The sequence below is a fragment of the Octopus bimaculoides genome, chromosome 4, assembly GCF_001194135.2.
Source record: "Octopus bimaculoides isolate UCB-OBI-ISO-001 chromosome 4, ASM119413v2, whole genome shotgun sequence".
Lineage (NCBI taxonomy): Eukaryota > Metazoa > Mollusca > Cephalopoda > Octopoda > Octopodidae > Octopus > Octopus bimaculoides.
In genome coordinates, this window is record NC_068984.1 from 129,631,314 (window position 1) to 129,643,776 (window position 12,463).

Consider the following 12,463-nt stretch of genomic DNA (forward strand, 5'->3'; position numbering starts at 1 on the left):
TTTTTTCTTTTTTTTGTCTTTTATTTTCATCCTGTTTGGTCATGTGAATTAATTACTGATAATTCTCATTTTAAGTCAAGCTCCAAAAAACAGCTGAAAATGGGTTGGAACCTAGCAATAATAAAAGAGAAAAAAAAGAAACAAAGAAAAGAAATGAAAAGGAAAAATTGGTTACTATTCCTAAATGATATTTAAATAATTTCTTCAAAGAACATTTCTTGAAGCAATTAGATCTGTGAAAATTCACGTTTTCCAAACTGTTCTACTCTGGCTCGCTGTGATAGCAGTTATATTTAATGTAGTTGTATGTGATTGGATCATTCTCTTTTAGATATCCTAGAGTCTGCAATTTCGAGAAAGCGATGACCAACCTAGTCTGCAAGCCAATTTCAGTGCCCAATTTGATTCCACTATACTTGTTTAGTTATGCTGCTTAATGCTATTAGGAAAGTCATGAATATCACTTTCTTTTTCTTTTTGTAACTCTCTAATAAATCATTGTATTTTTTGAAGACAATTGAGACAATAAAAGACCTGATAAAAGAGCATTGTTGTTTGGGCTTTCGGTCATGTGATCATTAATAAAATATGCATCAGTAGGTGTCATACAACTGAGAGATCAATAGATGATTGTATCCTCTCACTGGTGCTGCATGTATCTTTGGCAGAACTTAAATCCCAATAGCTGTATCTACAATCTCTGACATTTAATACTTCTACTTTTACTTTCTCTGTGTGGATAAATATAACATTTCTGTTATTATTCCTTACTTTAACTAATGTTTGTATTAAACTTCACCTCCGGGTAGACTATTATTTCTACATGGATAGTCACAATTTTCATATACTTAGCTCTAAATAGGCACCACTTTGTTCTATATAACAGTAGCACTGATAGTAGGTAGGTACTAACTGTGAGATAGTCCACTATGACCAAAGTTCTTATCAAGAGAATGTTTCTCTATCTACTTGAGACTTTAGAAACCCTAGGCATTGGAAAATGCCTGTAAAACAATACAAAATAAAAAGAGCACTTTCTTAACCCTCTGGTATTGTTCTGTTTTGACAAGTTTGGTTGTGGTTTTACTTCATGGTGTTAATATTTTTTGCATTGCAGAGTTTAGGTTGCCGTCCAATTGCCAGTCTTGACCATTTTGTTTCTGAAAGTCTTGGATCTGCTGAATTGGTTGAGGAAGTGGATAGCGGTGGTGGCAAAATTGTCAAGGTAATGTAACAAATTTCATGACTTTTAACTTTGGTAACAAGGTTTAGGTTTTTCATAGGTACAGCCCCTTAAAAATCCCCTGCGTATTATACTTGAGGATTTATGGTAAAAGAAAGCAGCACTGAATCTGCATAATTTACTACATCCCATCCCAACATTTGTGATCTTGTGCCTATTATGTTACATGTGTTCTATGTAAGCCAAATGAGTTTGATTTCTCTGTCACCTATTTCAACCCTTACATTTCTTCTTCCTTTAGATCACTGGCATTGCTAATCAAGGTAAAACTGTATCTGTTTTAATTCGTGGTTCCAATAAATTGGTTCTGGAAGAAGCTGACCGATCTATACATGATGCTCTCTGTGTCATTCGCTGCTTGGTAAAGAAAAAGTAAGTTGCTCTCTTTTCTCTAATTTTACAGGCTCCCCACTTGAAATTCATATCCTAGAGAAAGTTTGGGGATTCCACTGTAGCAACTGTTTACTCTTTTACTTGTTTCAGTCATTTGACTGTGGCCATGCTGGAGCACTGCCTTCAGTCAAGCAAATCGACCCTATGACTTATTCTTTGTAAGCCTAGTACTTATTCTATTGGTCTCATTTGCCAAACCACTAAGTTATGGGGACATAAAAACACCAGCATCGGTTGTCAAGTGATGTTGGGGGACAAACATATACACACACATACATGTATATATACATATATACGATGGACTTCTTTCAGTTTCCGTCTACCAAATCCACTCACAAGGCTTTGGTTGGCCCGAGGCTATAGTAGAAGACACTTGCCCAAGGTGCCACGTAGTGGGACTGAACCCGGAATCATGTGGTACCACACAGCCACCCCTACACCTTTTGGGGTGATTTTTAATTACACTGATAGTAAATTAATATAAAATCATTAATCTTATCTAATAAATTATGCATATAGTAGTTTTTTTGTTTTTTTTATGTGTGATAAGGGAGTTGGGATAAGGAATTAGTAAAGGTGGGTGAGTGCAGGAAGAGAGTTAATAATCTCTACTCTCTTCAATATCTGACATTCACTACTTCCACTATAACTTTCTGTACATGGACTTGAGTGTGTGTGTATGTATGTACATGGTCTGATCAATAAGTATCCGGACTGTTGCTATAATCACGAAGCTAAAGCACAGAGTAATCTTGAACTCTGCTGTACATGCATTCTAGTTCATGTCCGCTGTTTACAGCCATGCTTGGAAGGAAGGTGCATAGTGTGTGATTGTCGCATTGACCATGACAAGAGTTGAGCAGAGAATCTGCATCTAATTGTGCATAAGCTGGTGCAGAGAGCATAACGTGAAATTTTGATGGAATTTCACTTCAAAAAATGGGGAATCTGTGTTGGAGAACCAAAAGCAGTTTCAGGTGAGTTGGTATCAAAAAGGGCTGAACAATCATCTTTTCCACTGATAGTTTCAATGTATCCTGGTTTAGGCATATAACACTTAAGTTCTGATGATGTTTTACTTATCACCATCACCAGTGCTCATTAGTCTCTCTCTGAAAATACAATAGAGCCTTATTTCTAAAATCAATCTCTGCTCTTATATTGAAAATAGGTCATCTTATAATATCACACTTAAAGGACCTACCTATTTGTTTTCACTTTAAACCAAACACTCCTTTCTAGATGTTAATGCGGCTCCCACTCCTAGATAACCTTTCACAGAAATGCCTACATTAATGAGTAAAGACATTGAAAACATCCTTGATTAGGACATGACAGCCTAATTGCTTTTAAGAGTACTACTTAGCCTTATTTATGAATGACAGAGATAACACCTTCAAACTTACATTGTATATTAATCATTCTGGTTGTCACATAGCTATATCAGCCAAAAAGTGCATTCAAAAGGCTAGGCATTTTTTTTTTTTTTTTCTTCAGAGCTAAACACTAAGCTCTGAATTACTATTGAAACCATACAAAGCTACAGTGTGCCTTATACTGGATAGGAGCAGCTGTTTTGTGCACACATGCAAACACAGGCTAAACTAAACCTTACCTACCTAATTGCAAACCTTTACTCAGTGCTACTAATTACCTCAGATACACTATTCTTGTTTCTGCAGCATCTACTATGTACACCCACCTAATTCACATATATTTTTCTCTTTTTGTCAGTTATGCTCCCCCATCTCTAAAACCTTTACATCAGACATCATACCTCTCTCTCTCATGATTTCAGAGCTAGAGCTCCCTTCTTGTCTCCACCCTCCCCACATCTACTTTTACAACTCTGAGAGTACCTGCAATAATTGTAAGAACTAATTCTCTGCATTAAAATCTATATAAAAAACAGTAAGATGACAAACTACATGCACATTTATTTCTATACAAATTGTGTTTTCCTACATAGTCTGCAATTTCCATATGGAACTGTTATTTCTGGACTAGCAGCATAGTCATCATTAATTTGAATCATTATATGAATTGCTATTACTGATATCCATGTAGAAACTAGGCAGACACTGACTCCAATCTCCACATGACTGGCTTTCATGTTTGAGAGTCAACATTTCCATTTAGCTCTGCTTAAAACTACTTTTAATATTGTGAAAGACGGCATCTGGTTACTATAAACCTTTCATTATTTACTCATTCACATTTACCTATTTTCTAAAAGTTTTTGTATATTTTTCTATATAGCAGTTTGCTCTTTTTAAATTATGTAAAATTATATAATCTTCAGAAGTTAAATTATTTTCAAATCATCAAGTAAAATTGTATCAAGCATAACACAGGGTGGATTTTAAGCCATGGTTTTTAAATAGCTCTTCCAGTTTTAGAAGAAACAAGGCCAATTGTGGGCCAAAACCATTTCACTGTTTATTTCCATTTATTTCAATGCCTGTCTTCCATATTATTGCAGCAAAGGCTAGTTACTGTTCAAAATGTAAACAAAGGAGATAGGGGGGTGGGGTGAAAATGTTTTTACCATAAATGCAATAATTGGGATTTAGTAAGCTATATAATGTATTGAGTAAATTCATTTTATATCTCGATACGTGATCAAAATCTAAAATAGCTTTGCATATTAGATTTGACTTGTACTTGTAGTTTTGAGACAAAAAAATCCATAAGATTTAAAAGTTATTTGATACGTCACTTTAATATATCAGTAAATAAAGTAAAGTTGCAAATAGATTATGAAACCAGTCTCAAAGGTTGAAAGATACTTTTGCAAGTCTTTAATTTACTTCAAGCGCCAGATGCTCACTTTTCCTGTCTTTTGCAGAGCCGTGGTAGCTGGTGGCGGTGCTCCAGAGATCTACATGGCACTCCGTCTGATGCAGATGGCTAGTAACCAAACCGGCATGGAACAATATTGTTTCCGAGCATTTTCTGAAGCCCTGGAGGTCATACCTTACACTTTGGCTGAGAATGCTGGCCTAAATCCTGTCTCTACAGTCACTGAACTTAGAAACCGATATGCCAAAGGTGAACGAGATGCTGGCATAAATGTGAGGAAGGTAAGTTTCTTTTACATGCATCTTTTTGTGTAGATGCAATGGTTTAGTACTTGAAGCAGTGCTTTAACTGCTGGATGATAGCTTTTTAGCTGTCAAGCAAACTGGAACAAGGAATATTTTCTTCGGGACTACAACATAATGTTAGGATTCTGTAGTAGTCAATAGTTGTTTGTATGTTACTTTTTAATTTTTTTTCTTTTCAACGTTTTATGTGAAAGTATATTTAGCACTTTAGCATTTAAGCTGACCATATCCAGCCAAAATATTCTTCCTGTTTTATGTTGAAACTGGCCAGTTCCAACCTCTCGTACCTATCCTACAATATTCTGAAGAACAATCTCATCATTGAAATCTCAAAGGTATGAGATAATGTGTGGATTAGTTCAAAACAATGGGAATAAATGAATATTACTTTTGACAGAGTAATCTGAATGCTAAAGGGTTATTTTCAAATTTTTTTGTTGTACAATAACAATCTGTAATAATTGCTATTATTTCCATTATCGAAAACTAATAATTTAAAAAACCTTTTTAGGGGTTAAGGGGTCAGTTGAAAGACAGTCAACTTTGCTGATTTTAAACACAAAATATAAAGCGATGTATTTAGATGGCACAAAAAAAACATTTTGTTCAATACTCTATCAATTCTACCATTCGAATAATGAGTTTAAACTCCAGTTTGTGTCAAGTCACATCTGTAACTGATAACATGCTACAAATTCCAGGTCTTCTTATTAAGCTCCCTCCTCAGGTTTGTGATATCTGTATTGTTAGTCTTCTGACTTAAGGTTATAGCCCTAATATTCTACAGTAATGTGCTTCCCAGAATTGCAATGAGACTCTAGAGGTGCTCTGGCATCTCGTTCCCACCATCTCTGTCTTTCCAGTTACTGCCTCTCACACTTATAATGTTGGCTAGCCCTGTATCTCTGATGTAGCAAGGCATACTTTATTCTCCCAACATCTGGCATAAAGCCACCACCACCCTCTCTCAAATATGCCCTCTTTCACTCAGTCAAGAGTGTTTTTTTTCCTTATCTTGTCTTGCAAGTTAACTGATAGCACAAAGACAAAAAAGCACCCAGTACACACTGTAAATTGGTTGTCATTATGAAGGGCATCCAGCCATAGAAACCATGCTAAAGGTCAACATTGGAGCTCAACATAGTCCTGCAGCTCATTGGATCCTTTCAAACCGTCCAAACCATACCAGCATAAGAAAACATGTTAAATGATGGTGAGGATGATGTGGGGGAAAGAAATGAGCCAGTAGTCCTATACTTTGTCTACAAAACCATTTCACCTTTGTTTTCTGATGCTAAACGTTGGAATGTGAATGTATTAGAATGAAATATAAACTGTCTGACCTAATGTAAATCTAATGGGAGTGTATCAGCAGTTGGTTTCAGTTTACTTGACAGCTAAAGGAATCTTTCACTCACAGTAGATTTGGCTTTGTCTATTTCTCAAATATATCAAGTAATGTTTTGCTTAATATTTTCCAGGGTGCTATAACTAATATTTTGGAAGAAAATGTTGTTCAACCTTTACTAGTCTCCACAAGTGCGATATATTTGTCAACTGAAACTGTCCGAAGTATCATGAAAATTGATGATGTGGTAAGTGTAAAACTCTTTAACTTTTTGATTATTCTTCTGTTTGGTTTACTCTTTTACTTGTTTCAGTCATTTGACTACTGTGGCCATGCTAGAGCACCACCTTTAGTCGAGCAAATCGACCCCAGGACTTATTCTTTTGTAAGCCTAGTACTTATTCTATCTGTCTCTTTTGCCGAACCGCTAAGTTACGGGGACGTAAACACACCACCATCGGTTGTTAACCAATGGTGGGGGGACAAACACAGACACACAAACACACATACATATATATATATATATACATACGACGGGCTTCTTTCAGTTTCTGTCTACCAAATCCACTCGCAAGGCTTTGGTCGGCCCAAGGCTATAGAAGAAGACACTTGCCCAAGGTGCCACGCAGTGGGACTGAACCCGGAACCATGTGGTTGGTAAGCAACCTACTTACCACACAGCCACTCCTTGTTTACTTATAAAGTGAATTAATTGGTTTGTATGCATTTGTAATCTAAAGTTGTTCTCCATTGGAAGAGTGCCATCTATGGTTCTGTCACAGATCCAGTCTGACTAATAAATGTTTCTACTATTCTTTATTTTCTTACTGTTTTGGTTTAACTATTGTATAGTTTGTTTCTAGTATTATTTCTAGTGTGCAGGTAAAATCATAGATATGTGCAGGCATGGCTGTGCTATGGTTAACCATGTGATGTCAGGTTCGATCCCACTTTGTGCCACCACAAGCAATTATCTTATTCTATGGCCTTAGTTCCACCAATGTTTGTCCTAAGGAGGTGCACTAATAGAATCATTAGCCCACTGGACAAAATGCTTGGTGGCATTTCTTCTGACTTTACATTCTGAGTTCAAATACCACTGGGGTTGATAAAATAAGTACCAGATGAGTGCTGGGGGTTTCCCATGAAATTGCCAGCCTTGTTCCAAAATTTGAAACCAATATACATTGTGTGTCCTGTATCTGTTACCAGTGTATATTGCCAATGGATATAGACACCAGTGAAATAACCAAAAAGGCAGTGTCTTTTTTTTTTTAATGAAGCTGCTTGTGATATTTGTTCTACATTGAGCTATAGACACTCCCTTGTCTCTCCTGCCATCAGAAATCTGGTGAATCAGTGATTGACCCATTAGGAACTTGTAGTGCTATTTTTCCCTAATTGTGATATAAACCAAATTTTAAAAATTCAAATAACTCTTTTATGCCAATGGTCTTTGAAAAAGAAAAACTTTGCAATATAACTGCTAAATAGTGATTGGTCAGCAACTAGTTGGTTTTCATTCTACATTTGTATCAAATTTTTATTATTTCTCTGTATATGTGAAATAGATAGACAACATGGCTCTGGTTGAATGATGGATAATTAAATCACAACCACAGTGTCAGATCATTGTGAAGTAAGACATATATAATTGGAGTATAGGTTTGAATACTGTTACAGGAGTTGAGTGAGGTGTTCTACTTCATTCAGTCTGCCTAAATAATAGCAAGTTAATTTAGTAGGCTGATCTGAAGCAGATACGAAGGTTCAGCTCTGCTGTCCTTGAGAGCTTTTATATGCTGATGATTTGGTTTTCATAGCAGAATTTGTCAGTGTTGCAGAAAGACTTCCAAATCTGGAAGTGTAGTCCAAAAGCGTAAAACTCAGTATAGCAAAAACTCAAGTAGTAGTAGTTAGTAAAAGAGGGCATGAAATCAGTGTCACCCGGGAATGGACTTCCTAGATATGTAGATATGTGATTCTGTGCTCAAAGGAAAAGGCCACAGTTTAATATATGCTTGATGCACATATGCAAGAGCACTTTTGAAAAGAAGCCTAGTAATTATTCAGTTTGCTGGATATAATTGGTAGTTTCTCTTAACCTAGTGAAGTAAGTAATGTTGGAGGCAGTTGTAACCAAAGGATAGTAACTAAATAGCAGTGGGATCTAAATCACTTGATTTAGTGATAGAAAATGTTATTACTTGTCCTTGGGTTTCAAATGTCCACTTTTGTAAAACCTATTACGTGAAAAATTAATAATTTTTTTTACAATGATTGGCAATAATGAACAAACAGATCACTTTGCACTTCCAAACATTTGGTCATTGGGTTAAGGAAGAACACCACACCTTAGCTGGATGACATTGTAAGAACTGTTGTGTTATTCAGGTGATTTGGTTTTAATTATTCTTGTGTCTACCCTCATGACTGTGTATCCGAAGCATAAATCTGATGCAAATGATGATGGTGCATTTAAAATAATTAATAAAAATAAAACGCCTGACTGGCCTTCGTAGAGATCGTTGCCAGTGCCCCTGGATTGGTTCTTGTGCGGGTGGCACATAAAATACACCATTTTGAGCGTGGCCGTTGCCAGTACCGCCCTGACTGGCCTTCATGCGGGTGACACGTAAAAGCACCCACTACACTCTCTGAGTGGTTGGCGTTAGGAAGGGTATCCAGCTGTAGAAACTCTGCCAAATCAGATTGGAGGCTGGTGTTGGCATCTGGTTTCACCAGTCCTCAGTCAAATCGTCCAACCCATGCTAGCATGGAAAGCGGACGTTAAACGATGATGATGATAATCTCAAAGTGGAAATAATTATGGAGAGTAGCAAGACCCCCAGTGGAATGTTGGAAAGTGTTAATCTACAGTTGGTCACCTATGAAGACAAAGTGAAAGTCTGAGTTCCTACAAAAACTATAGCTTTCACCTAGTAAAGCCATTATTTTGGTTATTGAAGTAGAAATAATTGTCTGACACTGGATACAAACCATACGCAACAGTTCTAACTTATAATTATCTAGGCAGAACTCATTTGTATCCCAGACAGTATGTAAATAATGAATTCCATTGAAGACAAAGAAAGCAGTCCCCTGAATTTAAATTAAATATAGAATGCAGTGGTAAGTCAATTTGGTCGTTAGCATTATGTGATAAGTTCTGAATATGTGTTAAACTGTGTCTTATATTTTTGTTATATTCTCTCTCTCTCTCTTTTAGCTTACCTGTATTCGTTGAAAGAATCAGTTTCACCACACCTGGTGTCCCAGTGTAACTCGGACAGCCTACAGCCATTGATATTATCACCGTTGCTATTGTTGTCACTCTCACAAATGGATATTCTCAGTCCTTTGTTGGCTTACATTTAAGATATTTGCATTTTCAAGTTGTATTTCATTATTCTAAATAAACTTATTCAGTATTCAATCTTGGTTTCCTTTATTTCTATACATAAACTGAGTGTATGTGTGTTCATCATCACCCTCATCATTTAATGTTTGTTTTCTTGCTTGCATGGGTTGGACAGTTTGACAGGAACTAGCCAGCTGGAGAGCTGCACCAGGCTCCAGTTGTCTGTTCTGGCATAGCTTCTATGACTGGATGCTCTTCCTAATGCCAGCCACTTTACAGTGTACTGGATGCTTTTTACATAGCACCAGCACAGGTGCTTTTTAAGTGGTGCCAACACATTGGCTGGTGAGACTCAGCAGTTAGGATGGGCTGTTGAAGTATGTGTTGATGTTGTTAGTTTCTCTAACCAACAAAGACATGACTAATTAAATTCAATTATTAACCAATACAGGATCTTCATTGTCACTTGGGCTGCAAAAAATAGCAGCCAAATTATTCTCAAAGTTCATCATACCATCTCAAAAATGAAACAACACATGACAATGTAGTTTTGGATGCAATGTCTGGGAATAAGATAGGATGGTCATTGCAGGAACACTTTGTAGTCTGGTCAGAGCTGGAACTAAATAACATCCAAGTGCTGTTTCTCTATTATTTCTTAGTAAGACTGAAAGTAGATGTTGTGAAGAATAGTAAAATATATTTTTCACTCAATGGTATTCACTGCATTAAATAGGATCATTTGAACAAAGGTATCCATCAATAGGTGGCTAGGTTATTGGTGGATGGGGAATAGGTGTTGGTTGAGGGTTAGATGGTTGACTAGTCAGAAGGGAAGAAGGACAATACCAAAGCCTTCCTGATATCCTAACGAATGAGATAGATGTTCATTTTAGACTGCTACAGATTGTCTCAATGAAAGGATTAATCCTCTAGCATTGAAATCCAGCCAAAATATTCTAATTGTTTTATGTTCAAACTGGCCAGATCTTATCTCACACACTTAGCTCATAATTTTTAAAATTGTTATAGTCAAACAAATTCACCCCAGGGCTTATTTTCTTTTAGATCTTGGTATTGACTCTATTGATTTTTTTTTTTATATTTCTTTTTGCTGAACCTCTAAGTTACAGGTACATAAACACACTAGCAATGGTTGTCAAGCAGTGAGTGGGGGGGACAAACAAACATAAAGACACACACACACATATATGGGCTTCTTTCAGTTTCTGTCTATTAAATCCACTGACAAGGATTTGGTTAGGCTGAAGTAGAAGACACATGGAAGCTTCTTACTGTACAACCACACCTGCGCCTATATATATGTAATAAATATGTAACAATTAGATTATATATTATGCACTTTATTCTGTTTGGTCCTCCAATCTGTGGAAAAATTGTCTTGCATGAAACCAATTTATGGTGCAAAAAAGTTTTGGTGTTAAATACAGCATTGTCTTTTTAAGACAATAGATATTACAAATATTTCCATAATTCTCAATTTCAATTAATGTACTACAGTAACTATGGATATATAAGCAGACGTACTTCAAGAGGTTGTTGTTGGCACTCTGTCGCTTACGACGTCGAGGGTTCCAGTTGACCCGATCAACGGAATAGCCTGCTCGTAAAATTAACGTGCAAGTGGCCGAGCACTCCACAGACACGTGTACCTTTAACGTAGTTCTCGGGGATATTCAGTGTGACAAGGCTGGCCCTTTGAATTACAGGCACAACAGAAGCAGGAAGTAAGAGTGAGAGAAAGTTGTGGTGGAAGAGTACAGCAGGGTTCGCCACCATCCCTTGCCGGAGCCTCGTGGAGCTTTAGGTGTTTTCGCTCAATAAACACTCACAACGCCCGGTCTGGGAATCGAAACCGCAATCCTATGACCGCGAGTCCGCTGCCCTAACCACTGGGCCATTGCGCCTCCACACTTCAAGAGGTAACAGCTGGGATTTACACTAATTACCAATATAATATAGACATATACAGTACTGGAAACATTATTATAGATTTTTAGGAAACACTATATATTTTGCTTGTTTGGTTATTTAAATGAGACAAATAAATTTAAATCATATTAATTTTTACACAATTGCGATAACATTCTCTGCAGCTTATATGGGTTTCTAGTGACATCTGGTAATAATGTGCTTCTGTTGTGTGACAACACTAAATTACATTATGCAACTCAGCTACTGCAGCCCATGTCCCTTTCAGTTTTATTTGAGTAATAGTTGGTGTAGGGTGCTTATTTGTGTTCTAGTGACTTTTTAGTTACTCAGTATTGTATCTATACTATAAATGGCAAATCTACTCTGTGTGTGTGTGTATGTTTAAAATTCATACATTTACACAATTCAAAATTTCTTCGATTAAACAATCGCAATTAATATTCTAAATACAATTTGTTAGGTCACTGCGTCATTTTTTCACTCCCAAAATTTCCTAATAATGAATAAAATCCGTAAAACTACGGAGGTAAACATTTTCTCCCTAATAAAATCTAATTTCCTCTTTCTAATACAAATCCTTTCAACTCCTACTTTCTCTTATGAAGCTTTACGAAAAGTCCAACAACAAATACAAAAAGAAATGAAGGAGAAAAAGAAAACTATCAAAACTGAAACAATCACATTTCGATACTGTGATGATACTAAAACTACATACAGAATTACTTTGCCCCTCTAAAATTAACTATTTCTATTCCTCTTACACATCGTTTCAATTGCTACTTTCTCTTACGAACGTTTACCAACGATCCGAGAAAAAAGACAAAGAAACGAAGGGGAGTGAGAGTCAAATAAATATTTTCCCCTGTAACACAATGTCATTTCCTCCTCTTTCTATAACAACTTTCACTTTTTATTCCGCACATGAAATGCCACCTATACACTTACATACAAATACACAAATACATGCAAATACCTGTCACTTAGAAGAAGCTGCGATCAGATTCCTACATCCATTTGCGTGATGGCATGAATAATGACGCTGACCCAAGAAACAT

The 12,463-nt window shown here is 36.4% G+C and overlaps 1 protein-coding gene across 1 annotated transcript in view; it reads left to right on the forward strand.

Moving 5' to 3' along the window:
- LOC106872493 (T-complex protein 1 subunit delta) overlaps positions 1 to 9,527 on the forward strand; it is a 20,520-nt gene extending 10,993 nt beyond the window's left edge. The window contains exons 10-14 of the mRNA XM_014919515.2: positions 1,118 to 1,225; positions 1,485 to 1,615; positions 4,485 to 4,719; positions 6,225 to 6,338; positions 9,321 to 9,527. Coding sequence (XP_014775001.1) covers positions 1,118 to 1,225; positions 1,485 to 1,615; positions 4,485 to 4,719; positions 6,225 to 6,338; positions 9,321 to 9,338 — 606 coding nt within the window. The 3' untranslated portion in view covers positions 9,339 to 9,527. The remainder of the gene's footprint in view (positions 1 to 1,117; positions 1,226 to 1,484; positions 1,616 to 4,484; positions 4,720 to 6,224; positions 6,339 to 9,320) is intronic.
- The last annotated feature ends 2,936 nt before the right edge of the window (positions 9,528 to 12,463 follow it).